The sequence below is a fragment of the Echeneis naucrates genome, chromosome 5, assembly GCF_900963305.1.
Source record: "Echeneis naucrates chromosome 5, fEcheNa1.1, whole genome shotgun sequence".
NCBI lineage: Eukaryota > Metazoa > Chordata > Actinopteri > Carangiformes > Echeneidae > Echeneis > Echeneis naucrates.
In genome coordinates, this window is record NC_042515.1 from 15361606 (window position 1) to 15378613 (window position 17008).

The following is a 17008-nucleotide window of genomic DNA, read 5'->3' on the forward strand; positions in this document are numbered from 1 at the left end:
AAATATTCTATCAATATTTTGATTGATGATTTTCTGAGATTTCTGTGAAACGTCAAACAGAGAAACTTTATAGCAAGCAATGTTTATTAAAAAAAAAAAACAAACAGATCTACTACAAGAACTACACATAATTATATAAGGCCTATTTGATTAAACTACTATTGCTATTACTGTACAATATTGTACCAAAAAAAGAGTGTACCTCTGTAATGTACAACATTGTATATACAAAGTACATCTGAACACAGGATTCTCCAGTAATACAGAGACAACTATAAATAGATTTGACATTACAGTCTTTTTTTTTTTTAGTTCTGTTGTTTTCAAATGGACACAATAAATGCATATTTAACAATATTCAGTTCTGACAAACCATCTCCACACAGTTTAGTCCACACGCAAGCCAAGTTGTTCAAGTGCATGATGATTGATTTGAGAGGGTCCCAGCACCTCTTGATAGCACAGCCAGGACAAAAACACACCAACCACTCACATGCATGTTAGTGTGTGTGAGTGTGTGTCTGTTAATAGGGCGAGTTAATCTCCCACCAACAAACACTCACACAATCACAGTCCCTCCAGTTGTCATAATGAGGTAAGAGCAACACAAATACACCAGGTAATACACAAACAGTATACAGAGATTAGAAAGAAAACCGTAACAGTTATAATTCATTACCTGGTAAAGAGCATACAGGAATGCAGTATGTGCTGTAATTTTAGGGAAATGACTGAGAAGAGGAAAGGTGATAGAGGGGAATATACGGAGATCAGGGTAAAATTAGTTCAATACTTTCTCAAGAAAGCGAAATATATATATATTTATTAAAAAAAAAAAGACTTTATTCAGTTTACCCTGAATGACATATCTCTACATTTGAAGTCAATATTCAAAAATGTATACACTTATTCCATTATTCATCATAAGTTCTAATTTTGCAAAAGTACATATTATCAAATGATATCAGAAAAAAAGGAAGGTTTAAGGTGTGGGACTTGGATTTCCTCATCCTCTATCTACTTAAAGCTGGTCTGCCACTGGTGTTACAGCAGTGGCTGAGGACAAAATGTCGTACATTTCTACTGGCTTTTTAATCTGATTACATTTACACAGTGCATATCTAGTCAGGCTGCTGGTACTCAGGAACGTGTTTTCGTGTGTGTCTGCACAGGGCTGTTACTGTTGTCCCGCATCCCTTCTACGATGACTGGGCAAATGTGAGGTGAGGCGCATACATACTCCTCATCCACAAATGCTCACACAGGCATACACACAAATACACAGTTCTACATTTTACCATAACAGATTCTGAGCATTAATAACACCTGGGAAAAAGGTAATAACAAAAGCAAACTTTGCTTTAGAGCGCATTGGATGAGGTGGTTGGTTGTGCTTCTATCTCAACACACGCAGGAGGATCCTCAGCTCCATGCTTCCAGTTATCATGATTATTAAACATACCTACATATCATTAGAATAATAAAACCCTTTTTACTGTTAAGTTTTCAGTTTATATTTAAAGGAGCAAGCTGTAACTTTGTTTGATGTTGTTCTATAGCTGGTTCTGTAGATATAATAACTGATGCAGTCAGGCAGCTCACCATTGTGGGTGCTGTCTGTAGTCCCAGCATGCAAGTAAAACCTGAAAGGTGTGTAGCTGCCACAAAACACCACCACACAATGTGTGTTTGTACAGTCCATCATTACAATAAAAAAATGCTGGGATTCAGTTGTCCCCCACACACATACCAGCTGCAGCAGAATGCTTCAAAATATAAGTTTTTTGTTTTTTATTGCTATATGGGGATTTAGCGTTACTGCTGGCCTGTTATGCTCCTATGATGGCACTAGTACTGAACAGTAGCATAAGAAATTATCACTAATATATCAACCACTGGAGGAAGAGATAAAATAAAGGTCTTGATCACATGACTTACACTGACATTAGGCCCAGTTTTCTTTCTATTCATCATCCAAGTGTCCTCCTTTATCTCCAGTCTTCCACTTCTGAAACAGCAAGTCAGTGTGTTCAATCTACATGGAGCTAGAACTTCGCTTTTCACAGTCTGTTCTTTGGAATCAAACACTCCCTTCCAGTCTGCAAGCCATGGGGGTCATTAAAAAGAAAAGAAAAGAAAAGAAAAACCCTAAAAACTTTCATTTCTACTATACAAAATCAAACAGTGCTTTTTGTTCCTCACATAGATCTGTGTGTAAAGGCAAGTAACAGTCCTGCACACCCACTCAAACACAATTTCAAACATCACAAACTAGTGTATCCAGGTGCTGTAGATCTGTAGGTGTCCATCCTGAGTCATGTTCCCTTGTGAAAGATTTTAAATCCAGTGTTCACTGGAATCCCAGAAAAAGAAGTCTCTTTGAGGGTTGTTCATGAACCTACACCTTGTGACAGTTCATAGCTGCCAGGACAGGGCATGAAAAACTCTAAAGGGAACATGGCCTCTAAGAGTTTGCCTGGTCACCTAGAAGTGAATGCTACACAAGTAGTGGGTCAGGGGTCCTATGTGAAACTAATCAAGTGCTTCTAGCACCTGGAAGTGTTCAGTATTGTGGCTGAGATTGAGGGTTATTAAGCCGGGCATGATTTGTCGTTGGACTGGGGTGGAGGTGGAGGAGGAGTGTGAGGGAGTGAGTGTGTGTGGCCTGCGGGTGGCAGCGGAGGGGTGGGGGGAACAGTGGAGGTTGGGGAGCCCATTGCTGGACTGCCACCCCCTCCTCCGCTCTTTGGGAACACCACTGGCTTGGGTCTTGTTGCTGGAGGGCGCACCTCTCTAAAGGAAGGTACAGAGGAGGAGAGGGAGGAGGAGGACAGGGAGGGGGATGTAGCGGAGGGCAGAGGGCTCCGTGACTGGCTCTTGGCAGGGCGGAATGACGAGGGTACGTCACTGGCAGAGGAGGCACTGCGTTGAAGTGGGTGAGCATGTGAAGAGACGCCCTCATTGTCCCGCAATAGACGGGAGTGGAGTGGACTAGAGGGCTCTGAGGTTCCCCCTCCTCCTCCGCCACTACCCACACCTTTTAGCTGCTCAAGTGTGTCCAGAACCACGTCGGGGGTGTGTGTATGTTTGGAGGTGTTCTGTCGCTCAGTCAGGGCAGCACTCATTGACTCGATGTCCTGCAACAGGCCACCAAAGAGTAAACAAACACATGAACATCCACAATTCCAGACATACAGGAAAGTCCCTGAACTGAGAGAAGTACCTGTGAAGTGTGCTCCACCTGGGCTATCACCTCTGGGTCCAATGGTCTGTGGTTACTGAAGCTCTTAGAGCGCCCAGCTGTAGTTGTCTTCCTTAGCTGTGGACTCTCCACCTAAATATTCATAATGGCCCCAATTAAATGCGTATCAGTCTCAATGAAACAGTCCATTTGTTGAACATTATTTTATTAGCGATGGAATGAGATGTTACCTTGGTCTTCAGAGAAGAGTGGCGAGTGACTGAGTTGAGGATGCTATGGGCACTAACTGGTCGCTTGTCTCCAGTTTCCTTCACTAGTGCGCCTCCGACAGGAAGGGAAGCTGTTCTCACTCCTCCACTGGCTCCTGGACTGGTACCTTCACTCTCTGAGCCCCGGAAAGTTCTTCTAATGTTTCCAGACTCTGGACGTTTCCTCAACCTGAATAAGATAATTATTTCAGTTTCATTATGTTGTTGTGATTTACTTCAAGTGCTCAGTATAAAGTCCTTTCAAGGTCTAGTCTGAAAACATCAAAAAAAAAAAAAGAAAGAAAGAAAGAGTCCAGAACCCATTTCAGTTTTCATATGTTACTAAAAAGTTTTTCTTGTGCATGTTTTGGCCCCAAATTGATCATTGTTAGTTTCATTGTTAGTCAATGCAGCTTTAAATACAACCCACTTGTTCAGGTTGGCTAGGTAGATGTCAGCAACGTGAGCTCCAGTGGGAGAGGCAGCGCTGCCTCGAGTAGAGACCCTCTCCTCCAGCAGATCCCTGGAGTCAACGTCAAGCTTTGGACTTCCCCTTCCCCCATCAGGCCTGAAACAATCATTCAAGAACTTAGATTCACTCTTTATAGTAGTGATTTCTTAAGTGTCACCATACTTATAAAAAACAATGTCTACATGGACTCTTTTTTACTCATATCCAAACTGGCAACAGCAGAATGATGTCAAGACCACAAGCTATATTGGAGAAGCTTTTTCCTTCACTGAAAACTTGAACACCAATCTTAATCAGCCTTTGCTTTTTCCAAAATTATGCAGTGTCAGTGTCATTTGAAAGTACCTGAAACTTAAAAACAAACTTCTCGGTTTGTATCAGCGGGATCTACAACTGTACGTCATAATTTCCTTACTTGTTAACTTTTATAAATCTCTGTGGTTATTGTAGTCCGTTACATCAACATGAGTATCCATGCTGGGTGTTATTTTTTCAGTTGGGAAACTCTGGTGAATCATCTTTTCATGGTTGCTGAAAATTAATACACTAACTATATTTAAACAAGAGAACTAGTCTGCTGTGATTTACAGTTCTTATCACAGCAGATCAACTTCCTTGACTATGGGGATTTCCAGTAAACTGTTCACTCAATTTTTGTTACATTTTGTTTGCATCTCCAAAAATAGTGACACAGAGGAGGTTAGAAACATACTGTGGAGATAAATATTCATCATAGACTAAAACATTACATAAATAGAGATATTTGAAGACAAATGAGTGGAACACGTCTTACATGTCTTGGACCACAATATACTGGTGTGGCACCAGTCCATCCATTCCATTGTGTCTTCCCTCCCACCAGTCATCAGAGGCTCGCTGGTACAGGAGCAGAGATGCACCCTTCTTGAATGACAGCTCCCGAGGAGTCCGCCCAGAGTAATCGAACCGAGCAATGGCTTCAATTGGGTCAGACTCTGAAACAGCCAAGGAGCCTGAGATTCAGAGAATGGTGGACAGAGACAGGAAGTGACAGAGAAGCAGATGGCAGCAACAAATGAGAGAGACAAGAGAGCCGAAAGAGGGGGAAGGCCAGATTAGTGCATGGCAGGTTAGTGCTGCTGTATTTTGTGACTGTGCCAAGGCTGAAAAATGCCAAGCAGTTACAAGGCAGCATAATAAACGGGTTACTGAGAGCATGTGTGCTGCTTCAAAGGGTTAAAGGCACAGGAACTGGTGAGGAAAGCAGTGTGACTCTCATAAACTGGTGACAAGAGGAAACTGCTTCCTTTAATAAACGCTTTTTGTGTGCGTGCATGTATGTAAAGGTGTGTTGGTTACCATCCTCGCTGTTGTGGCTGACAGAGACAGTGTCAGGTGCAGGCTCTTCCACTAGGGGGGGCTCACAATGTGGACTGTCACTGAGGTGGACAGAGGGCAGAAGAGGTTTAACTAGACAACCACAAATCCTTCTATCCAGTCACATAAAGTCATGTTGTTCGCAGAGACACAGCGTGGATTACAACACTGAAGCTCATTCCACTCCACATCAAATAACCCAAACTGTCACTTTTAAGATCCTACATATCTTTCTTGTAGACCATTTAGTGGGGATTTCTCACATCTATGATTAGTGACCAATGACTTTCTCCAAATACAAACAACATGCAAATACTTTGCTCAGCTAGATTTGAAAAAAATAAATAAATAAATAAATAAATAATAATAATAATAAATAAATAAAAATCTGAAACTATCTTTCAATTGTGGCCAGGCTCTGGTCATGACCTGCTCACTGCAACCATGTCAGTGTGATAATATTTTCTTTCAACACTTTCTACAGTCAAAGACGCTGAGAACTTATCCTCTTTTATGACTTACAGTCTAAACAACAGCCCTGACTGGCAGTAATCATAATAACTGGTGCCAAAGCTTGTTATTATAGTAAAACTGAAAGTTGGACCTGCTTTGCATTGTGGAGTGTGTGTGAATTCTTTTTTTCCCATGCTGATGTGGTCAGGAGGTACTTTAATCTCCTGTGTGATGGAGGGTAAGCTGATCCTCGTGGCCCCTTGGCCCTTAGCAGAGGCAACAAACTGAGCCCCCCATTGCTCCACAGCAGCCCCTCAATCAACGACCTGTACCCCCTCCCCCAGCTACTTGCTTCCTAGTTCATACCCTACATGACTTATCCCTCCTCAAACTCCCACCAATGTGCATATGCCTTTTCCTTTTCCCAGCTCTCACCAGATGTCATCTCCAGTTCCAGGTATGATGTAGATAGGGCCCTGCAAGTCCTGCAGTCCTGGGAAGATGGTGTCATGGTGGATGATGATGGTTTTAATGAGCTCGTTGACATGGGCCTGGCAAGAGACCTGGTCATGGCCCTCTGGGACAGACATCAGTGTAGGACCAAAACAGATGGCCAAGTTGTAGGGGTCCATCATGTTGTCCTCGCTGTACTGAGACAGGCTGAGAGGATAGAAAAGAACAGACAGTTCAAGTTCAGTTCAGTTAACATTAAACAAGTTAAATGACAGGAAATATATACACAACTGCATACAAGCAACCACTACATGCTTTTAGCAGCCAATATCCCCCATAACTTGTAAAGAAGCTGTCAGTATACATCTGTGGGTTGCATGAAGTGAGCAAACACAATCCTGCACTAAAACATCACTTCTTTAGTCCAACATAGTGATGTAGAGGGAACCTATTTAAGCGCAAGAGTTTCAGTGTGTGAGAAGCATGAGTTGTGGGGTGAGTGTAAATCACTTCACCAAAAGATGCTCCCTCTGTTTTGACATAAGTGAAGTGGGAACACCTGGTTTACTCAGGAGGTTCAGATTTCTCCCACATCCCTTCATGTTTTATCTTTCTCTCCCTTTTGCTACCCACTTTACTTCAGGGATTGGTTGGACAGCATGGACTGAATGTGTCCATGTGTGAGTATCTGATGCTCAGTGTCTCAGCGGCAAATTTTAGTTGAAGTGTACTTTATATTTTGAATATTTTCATAGTTTAGATACATTCAAGTGTCATTACCTTTGTCTGAAAATTACTATGACACGTCTCTATTTCAACCCTCTTCTCTCTGGTTGCCCCTGCAAATACCTCTAATTCTTTTCATTTGGTGGTCGTCATCTTGTTTTTAAAGAGCTTAGTTTGTAGGTGATGTGTGAAGCACGCCAAGACACTGTATGCGTTACTGAGCTAAAAAAATAAACTTCACTGTAAGTGGGAGATTCAACTGTTTCTCAAGGATGAGAGCTTCAAGCTCCTTGAGGAATATACGGGTAGAAATATTTTTTGCACTTTGGACTTTAATTAGGATCCATCCTTGACTTTCCACAAAGGTTAAAGGATGTTTAGATTTGGGTGTTTATGAAACTGATATGCAAGTATGAAAGTGGGGGGCGGTGTACACAATAGTGGATTTGTGGCTTTTGTAAAGCATTTCATTCTGGCTCATTTTTTTGACTAGTAATAAATATGTGTGCATGTGTGTGTGTGTGTGTGCACTCATCTGACCCTCAATGACTCAATAAGGCTGTGATAATATAATATAATGGAGCACATCAGTTGGTCTTTGTGTAAGATCATTGTTAAGTCTACCTTAAGTCTACCTGAAGCATTGTTTGCACTACAAAGACATGATGTTTGTGTTAACTGGTGACTCTAAAATGTCTGTAGGTCTGAGTGTGAGTGTGAGTGGTTATTGGCCTCTGTCTGTCTCTGTGTGTTGGCTCTGTGATGGACTGGCGACCTGTCCAGTGTGTATTCTGCCCTCACCCACAGTGAGATGGGATTGGGTCCAGCACCCCCCGCAACCCGGAAATGGAAAAAGCTAGAAAAAGAGTGGATGAACATTTGGGTGTGATAGTTGCGTTTGCCCTACCTTTAAAAAAGTAGAGGGACCTGAAGTTTAGTGTGCAGTTGTTTTTGTGAACCATCTCTGTGATATTTTTCCTATTGTCTGATTTAATAAGTAATATATAGTCTGTAACTCAGCTTTTACCCCAGCCAAATTATTGACAAAATACACATTGCTAGTTTCTCTCCATTAAGATACCATTACTCTGCTGTGTTGTGGGTATCTGTGTCTCCTTCTACTCACTGGTTCAAGAAGGCAAACAGGTATCTCATGACAATGATGGTTTTGCTGGGCAGAGATTGCAGAACTTTCTTAATGTGGACTGCTCGCTCCTGAAGGCTCTCAATTGCTGAAAAATAACACAGTGGTAACACCCAGGAGATTAGTCACACAATCAAGCATGCACGCACACATGCAAGGACACAAAAAAAGGACACAAGGTTGCAAAACTTACAGACACAGGATATGAGATCATGGAAGACTTCCTTAGGGAAGAGAGCATGGTCCAATCCTCTAAAATAGAGCTTCAGGACACCAGCAATAGAGTCCATGTCATGATCATTCTGGTCCCCTGCCAGCGGGTCCTCACCTACAACCGGATGAGAACAACAAATAAAATGAGAATGGGGCAGGGGGTCTAGGATTTATAAAACACTGGGGAAACACATTCTGTGTAGGGAGGTTGTGTTCTCTGTTGCATCATAGTTGTACCTCTCTCAAAGGCATTCTTGATGTCATTGACTTCCACTTGGGAGCCTGAGACTCTGAAGATCCCCTCATGCTGCAAACCTACACAGGCAAACACTGTTACCTCAGGACTCCTTTACTGCATACTTTAATTGCAATGTGTCCCAGTTTAATTTTAGCTTTGAACCAATCAGACTTGGCATGACCATGTAACCAATCAGTAAGCAGCAGAAGCTGATTTTAAGCCTATCACTTCATTGGAGAATTTCTCTCACCATGGCGACTGATGAAGCGTATGCAGCTCTCAACCATCAGAGGAATGGCCTCACCCGAGTCCTAAAATAGGGGGAGAGGAATTACACCCGGTACAGGAAGACACCAGAACGGAGAGTGGCGTGTAAATAAAACACAGCACATTTGTTGTCAGGAGCTTTTCCACATACACACACATCGGTGGACACATTTGAGAGGAATGGGTATCAGACATGGGGGAAATAGGGTGGGCGCACTCAGTTGTTGCTAGGAGACGGCCTTTTTCACTTTTCCTTTTGTTTGTTTGGGGTTTCCAGAGATCTCTGGGAGGTGAAGCTAGGGGATATATGCTGGATAATAAATATGCATAGCTGTTGGTATGTGATCATACTTGCAATGCTTTTATATGTTGAAACTTGACTATAAATTGAAATTAACAGTATTTCAGTGGATTTCTCTGTAAAGTTCAATCTTTTGAACTAGACACACAACCTCCACATGAGGGAGCCACAAACACGAGATAGTCCAGTTGATCAGCTTTTTTAGATCAATTGCATTATTTCAGATTCAAGTAGACCAGCAGACTGCCCAGATTCATGTGCGGCTATAGATGTATACTGTACATGACATATTGGGTTAAATCAATCAGAGCAAAGTGAGGGTTATAACCCAAAAGCTGTCACCATCTTATTACCCATGCATTCTGTGGGCAAAGGATACTGTGTGAAAACATGTGGCTGGAGTTAAAAACAAAGCTACAGCAGTGCTGCAGCGCTGACTGAAACTCTGTCAGTTAGAAACAACCTCTCTCTCTCTCTCACACACACACACACACACTTGTGACAGATAATTACCTGCTTCCGTACTGTTGAGTTTCTCCGTCCACTACACGGAGGGAGACAGAAGAGAGGAAGAAAGAGCACCCTGTCATTATCTCTACTGACAAAGTCTATTTATATTCACAACTTTGGTAACGCTCTATTTGTATACTCAAACTCATATACACGTGTTGAGAATATCTAAAAACAGTGAGAGGGAAAATAATAGCCCAGGTTGCCAAGAAATCAAACTTAAATGTTGCTATGGAATATGCAAGTGTGTGTGTGAGATTTCCTTCCTTAACCACACCTACCTGGCAAGGCAACAGTCCGTCTTCTGACCTAAAGGAGGGAGAAACAGGAAGAAAGGCAGGGGGGAGAGCAAGGGTATGGCAGGAAAGAGAGAGAGAGAGAGAGAGAGAGAGAGAGAGAGATAGGGAGTTATAGTAGAAGCAGGACACATGAGGAAACAGCTTCACATGCAACAGGAACAGGGAACAAACTTCTCACTTAAGCTGCACACACACAACTTAGACTTTTCCTGTAAGCTTATGGAAACAAATAGATTCAGCCCTCAGGAGCATATCCCCTCCCCATACAGCATACAGCTGCATCCACATACGGTCACTGTCATTGTGACCTTGCTCTCCACATGCACGCAGACATCTTGTGATTATTGGGTGTGTTAAAGCAATTCTTCGGCGCTGCATGAGTTCTGACACACTACTCATCTGTGTTCTGCTTTCTGCTCTGCCCTGAGGCACCGGACCTTTCCTCATCCATCTGCCCCTTGCTGCAGAGCTCCCAGTAGACATACACTTTCACAGACAGGACGCAAGGACAACGTGTAGAACATACAAAGGACACTCAAGCACTCACTCTCTCCCAGGGTCTTCTGGATGAGGTCATGTTTTGCTTCCAATTTGGTGATCAGGTTCCTGCCCTCCAGAAACTCTTTCAGCTTCTACAACACAAGCACACATGCTGGACTGACAATATGTGCAGCTTATGCTCATATATAACTGGAGTAAGCTTCATAACTTCGTTAATAAGAGGCTTGATCCCATTAATATTTCTGAAAAATCATCTACGGCCATAACTGGCAGCTGACCGTGAAGTAAAACTGCTCCGTCTCCTGTTGATTTGCACGTCGCTTGGCCAAACTGGGCTTGCTGAGATAGGATTCACTGAAAGTAGACTTGACAGACTCCATGCTGTTGCTATGGTGGAAGCACTCAGAGACATCATAGTCTTCCACTGTAACCATGTCCTGTATGGTGGACAGAGTAGCCTCCATGGTTTTCTTCACCTGAAGGGTGTTAATAAAGAAATACACAAAATAAACTGTCAGTAGGATTGAATGATGACACCAATCAATGCATAATATTAGAGGAAGCAGTCAGAAGTCTGACCTCTTCATTCTCAATCTTGAGTGTGGACAGACGGGACTGCAACTGTTGACACCTCTGGAGCAGCTCGCTTTCCAGTGGCTGCTGTGCACACATCACTCCCATCTACAAACGCAATACCATTATAACACTGATGTAAAAAAAAAGCACTTACTCTGACAACAGCAAACAAAAGCAGTTGCACTCTACCGTGTCTCCCATATGCGATTGGAAGTCGAACCGAGCTGGGGGGCAAAAGACATTGTTGTAGGTTTCCATCAGTTTCTGTTTGTCCCCATTAGGCTCCAGACTCTCTGTGGCTCCCTCCAGTGTCTCCAAGCCGGTATGTTTGGATGTCTCTACATTCTGTTCTGCAGATAAATAGGTCCTCAGGGCGCGATGGAGGCTGGCATGGTAGCCAAGGTCACAGCACTGACACAAACACACAAACAAAAGTAGTAACTGGCACAACACATTTGTTGGTGGAGTGTTTTATGAATTATATGCATGAATGATTTTGCGTTTTCTTAATTTTTCCATCATGATTCTGATAAGAGAGACAGACAGGAAACCTGGCGAGAGAACCAGAGAGAAATTACACACAACAAAGTCTGCTGCTGACACTGAATCAGGGATATTGCATGACACACCATCGACCTGATGATTTTAATGATTTTAATAATAAAAAATGTTTTCACTCTGGTTTCAGCAACATTTCAGCAATATTTATTCAATAGAATTTGTCACAAGTGTCACATGATACCTGCCTCCCTGGACAGCTGGCTGAATTAAAATGGTATGATTAAATGTTGTTAAAACTGATCATTTCTAAATTGTAAATTTAGAATTTTGCGTGCATTTTGCATGCAGCTGGATATTGGATAAACTGACAAAATAGTAAGGAGTAGTTTAACTGAGATGGGCGCACAATGAGCTGCCAAGTATAGCCACAGTCTAATCCATTATTTTCCACTGGATAAAGGTTAGATCAAGAAATTTACAAAAGGGATTTATCATTTCATTAAATATGGTTGGTCCCTCCTCATTGTCTATCACAGCCTATATGGCAACACTATCCCCATTCAGAAATTCAAAATCATCAACTAAAATTTCCGACTGAACTCCACAGACTGGTTATCAGACGACAGTTTGTCCAGTAAGTGTGTCAGAGCCGTCAAGCAGAGTGAGAGAACAAACACCTGCAGCTGACAGCTCGGCTAGTCCAACAGGCAGAGAAAACGTTTTCATCCAACAGAGAGGGCACTGTTCTCATGCTATTCAGAGTTTTTGGACTGATAGATAGATAGAGAGAGAGAAAGAAAAGAGAGAGAGAGAGAGTGAGACCAATTCTGCTTCATTAGGAGAACTGACATTAATGTGAAGAGACTGGCCAAGGGGGTACCACTGGCTGTAACTCAGGGACATTGGAACACACACACAAGCACATAGGCATGCTCACAAACACGCACACACACTAGCTGCTCTGTCAGGGTAGCAGTGTGTTTATACTCACATCAATGATGTCGGAAAGGTCATGGATGTAATATTTGAAGACACAGCTGTTGGTGGCCTCCAGAGCTAGCAGGTACTCGTTCCTGGCCTTAATGGCCTTCAACCTGTTCTCTGTGTACTTAGCTTGTCTCTGATAGGAGAGAGTGATAAAGGCAGAGATTGAAAATAAGAGTAAGAAAAACAAAACAAAAATAAAACAGGGAAGAAATAACAAATGCAAGGTAATGACAGGTCGAGGGAGGCAAAAGAAGGGAGAAAGAAGAGGTGTTAGTGAGATGTCTGAGTATTGATAGTGGATAATAAGAAGTGGAGAACCATGTCGCTGTGACAGGCCCCAGCTGTAGGAAACACGGTTAGCTATAAGTCAGCCAGACACTTATAAAACATTCATGAGATTCATACGCACGCACACACACAATGTGACAACAGGTGGAGTGCTGTGAAACAGTTATCCTCCCATTGCCCTCCATTTCCCCTCTTAGCCAGCCCCACTCACCTTCTCCTTCATCTTCTCAATTTTCTTGACACTGGACCGTCGGACTGGTTTCTCATCAGTCTTTATGCTTGCCAAAGTGTCAGGAGAGCGTGGTGTCTGACGATCATCCTGGCGACCAGAGCGTCCCATCTGCTTCTCCTCCTGCTTCTCTGCCTCCTTCAGCTTGGACTCGGCATTGATGCTGTCTGTATTGTACATGTGGTATGTCTTCATGACCTGAGAACAAAGGTTGAGATATGTAGACATGAGTGTGTGTTTTTCCAGTCGCTTCTCCTTCAGCTCTGGCTGTGGAAAGGGGGATTATGCCAGTCAGCATCACTGCGAGTGTGGCGCACTGAGGCCCAACACACAGACAGACTTTCTGAAATGAAGCAGCACTGCCATCCAGCACTGATACACCACAATACTGCAGTCAACGAGACACAAAAACAACCTCCACTCCTGTATTTGGACGTGGTGGTATGATTAAAAATAAGGAGTTAAATACATGAAACGAGTACATGTGTCTGCTGTGTCAGCCTTATTCCGGTGTTCACCATCAGAGCCATCATTATACTGCTCAAAGCCTTCTCAAAACGCTACAGTCAGACACACTGGTCTGTCTAGCTCTCCACACGCATGAGTACGTATCTGAGCATGTGCGCGTCACTCAAACCAGATCTATTTCTATCTCTTACTGGACACTATAATTACAGCTTTAGACGTGCTTTTATGGGCCTTGCCGAGCTGAAGCTTGGTTGCTTGCTGGTCAGACTATGATGTAGTAGGAAACTCTGCCCACTTACAAAGACACACGTGCACACACACAAAAAACACTCTGATTGCCTCAAGCCTTTTGGCAGTACCATGGACATGTGTAGGAAGACACTAGTCCCTGACAGCATGAGAGGACCAAAACAACGGACAGCCAGTGATGACGGAATATCTGAATGAGCTGAGCAATTCTGACGAAACAGTTAAAACAGACTGTCCGATTATCCGCATGCACAGCATCTTACAGGGGCATTAGTGTACAGTACGCATGCAGAATACTTCCTGAAAACAAAAATGATCCATGCTAGCAGCTCTGTGAAGCAATACTTGCACACAATTGTGTTTTGACTTAAATGCTAATAACGTAACATGTTCACAATGATGATGCTAACATGCTGATGTTTAGCAGATGGTAAGTTTACAATGATCATCATGATTTATTTAACATTAGCATGCACATTTGCTAATTAGGCATGAACACAAGGAATAGCTGAAGCTGTTTGATCATTAGCTGAATTAAATTAAAACAAATTCAAATTCTGAGCTGAGGATGGTGCAAAATGAAAACCTTAAGAGTCAACAAAGCTGTTGGGATTCATCTCAAAGGGGTCTGTGAATATGTTTCCCAGATCTTAGTTTAGATTTTCGCAAAGAAAACTTTCACTCAAAACCATATGTGAACTGAAATGTGAAAAAGGGTTGCCTGGAGTCAGTAGTATTCATACTCTGTGACAATAGTTCTCCAAGTGGGGACCCATAGGGGTCCTTTAGGGGGCTGCAAAAGGTTTTCACTATGTTTCCATCCATTAACAGAATGACAGAATATATAGAGAGACTTTTGCACATGGCTTGTTTTTGTGATCAAATATCTGAAAAAAATAAATCCCATCACATGCAATTAATGGTGTAATTTGTGTTTAATACGCATACATATTTCAGTCTATGACAAATGTAATGGACAAAAATGATTGCTGCTGAAACGCCTCCTTCCAAATACAACATCCATGTTTTCGTGTTGCCTGCAAACTTGTTTCTTGCTATTGTAATATCTAAGAAATTGTATTTGCAACTTCTCCTTTTTCTAAAGTACTTTGTACATTTGGGTATGAAAAATGCTGTTAAATAACTTCATAAGAACTTCAAAGCAGTTTCCAAACCTCCTGTGTGAGCCACTGCTAACTTTGGTAAAATGTTTACAATTCCTGACTTGCTTAGCTGTACAACAACCCAGGGATCACAATACACATTATGTTTTATGGTTCACATGTGAGTGTGCTGGCAGTGACTTCTCTTACCGTGTAAAGCTCATTAAGAACTTTCATCATGTCCTCCTGCAGCTGCACACCGACCTCTTTGCTCTGGGGATACAGAAAAAAAGACAATAATTTCTACGAAAAGCACCAACCATTCTATAACGTCATTTCTGTCAGCTTTTTTATATATAATAAAGGTGTCCATCTACCTGGTCATCTCTCTTACATCTAATGACACCCATACTAAATCAGGCATAGCTAGCAGTAAACCAACAGCCCCGTCATCAATCAAGATTAGAAAATATGGTTGAACAGAAGTGGATGAACAGCTGGGTCAAATGAATCAGCAAGGCGGCAGCAGATCTGATGGCTGTGGAGACAGAGGTTCCAACTACAGATTCCAACCTCTACATGATGGCGAGGAGGCAGAAAGATCAACACAGATGAGGGAAGAAAAAGACCCACAGACAGAGGGCACAATGGCAGAGTTGGAAAAGAATGGAAAAAAAAAAAAAGAGGCAGTGAGTACTACAGGCAATGCTCTCCTGAAGACATAACTGCTTAAATTAATTAACAGCTCCTCTTACACCCGAGTATGAATATGGTGGGACTACCAGACAACTATAAAGATGTTATTCAAACTGATGAAAAAAGGGCCATTTACCACAAACACACATACACAACATATATATTTGGGTGTATAATTTCAACTAACTTAAAGTGAAAGCAGACAGGTAAGATAAAGCAAAGAAGCATGTGGAGGAAATTAAAGGAGAGAGAGAAAAGCAGAGACTGTCAGCTAAAAAAAAAATGGATAAGGAATGCAGAAAATAAGCAAGAACAGATTTCGCATGTTGAGCAGCTGTCTTCTCCTGGATGAGGGCACAGCAGAGGCATAGGTTGGACTGGGGTGTGAGAAGAAAACTGTAGGGGGTGGTTATGGAAAAACAGGACTCAGAAGTCAATATGTTGAATTTATGTGGGAGAATCACAGACAACAGGAAGGTCGGGAGGAGGCAGAGAAAGTGACATGGGGACAGATTTAGGACAGAACAGTAGATGAAGTTGTAACAAGAGAAATGCGGTTGTCCCACCCGTTCACTTTCAAGCGCAGTAGGAGTCTCATATTAGGTAACAACAAGCCAGACAACAACTAGTTAAATCAACTCTGCCTGAGCCCTTGCAGCTACCAACCATGGATCTTTACAGTACCATCTCGTTTAGTCATACTGTGCAAGATGGGAACAAAATCTCATAGCTGACACACTTCATTAGCCCTGATGTCTATCCAGATTGATATTGTGTATTCATTATTGCAGTATGACTTAGAGCTCTGTCAGAGACAGTTTCTCTCACACACACTCACTGCACCATATTATACCTTGTATTTACTTCACACTGGCTGAAATGAATGTGTTGACCTCTATAATGTTGGCCCTGGTATTCATCCCAGTGATTTGTGCAAGCATGGGTTGTGTGTCATGGCCCCTGGAACTAATGATATTCATGCTGCTGACTGGAAACATACATAAAATAATTATCTACTCAATTGACTGAGAGAACATTTTCAGTATTGGTGCAACCTATGCATGACCCAGAGATGATGAAAGCGATTCTTGTGCCAAAGAGAAATCATAGCTGAGAAAAATGAAAATTGAAATCATTGTCAATGATTCAAGTGAAAGTGAGAGTGAGAAAGAAAGTTTTGGTGTATCGGGCAGTAAAATGAGGGTGGAGGCTTGTGTGTGTGTTCTCATCGCCTGCGATCAGACTGTAAATGCAGTTCAAAGAAAACCTATCTGGTTAGAAAATCAGCAGCCTCTGCCATGACATTCCTCTCACAGCCTGCTTCACTTTGCTTTCTCTTGATAAAACTCTTCAGTCCTCCCTACAAGCATTGAGTTTTACCTCAAACTTCATACAAAATAGCTGGATATAAACTCAAGACTAATCTTGAATTCTGAATCCAAAAATGTATGAACTCGGGCTTAAAATCTCACATCAAAAATATTCTTGTGTGGATGGGGAGTATGTAAAAATAACATGAAAAGTTGAT

At 42.2% G+C, this 17008-nt stretch overlaps 1 protein-coding gene across 6 annotated transcripts in view; it reads right to left on the reverse strand.

Moving 5' to 3' along the window:
- Positions 1–92: 92 nt before the first annotated feature.
- Positions 93–17008, reverse strand: part of srgap2 (SLIT-ROBO Rho GTPase activating protein 2) — a 50663-nt gene continuing 33747 nt past the window's right edge. For 3 of the 6 annotated variants that reach the window (XM_029501263.1, XM_029501262.1, XM_029501267.1), the window contains exons 4-23: positions 14995–15057; positions 12947–13162; positions 12452–12580; positions 11149–11370; positions 10963–11064; positions 10662–10859; positions 10430–10514; positions 9865–9892; positions 9587–9617; positions 8756–8816; positions 8505–8582; positions 8248–8382; positions 8037–8142; positions 6167–6391; positions 5261–5340; positions 4716–4914; positions 3881–4018; positions 3433–3640; positions 3224–3334; positions 93–3137 (exon numbers count right to left, since the gene is read on the reverse strand). In XM_029501263.1, the coding sequence (XP_029357123.1) occupies positions 2592–3137; positions 3224–3334; positions 3433–3640; positions 3881–4018; positions 4716–4914; positions 5261–5340; positions 6167–6391; positions 8037–8142; positions 8248–8382; positions 8505–8582; positions 8756–8816; positions 9587–9617; positions 9865–9892; positions 10430–10514; positions 10662–10859; positions 10963–11064; positions 11149–11370; positions 12452–12580; positions 12947–13162; positions 14995–15057 (2961 nt within the window). In that variant the 3' untranslated portion in view covers positions 93–2591. The remainder of the gene's footprint in view (positions 3138–3223; positions 3335–3432; positions 3641–3880; positions 4019–4715; positions 4915–5260; positions 5341–6166; positions 6392–8036; positions 8143–8247; positions 8383–8504; positions 8583–8755; positions 8817–9586; positions 9618–9864; positions 9893–10429; positions 10515–10661; positions 10860–10962; positions 11065–11148; positions 11371–12451; positions 12581–12946; positions 13163–14994; positions 15058–17008) is intronic. The other 3 variants (XM_029501266.1, XM_029501264.1, XM_029501268.1) reach the window with 2 other exon arrangements.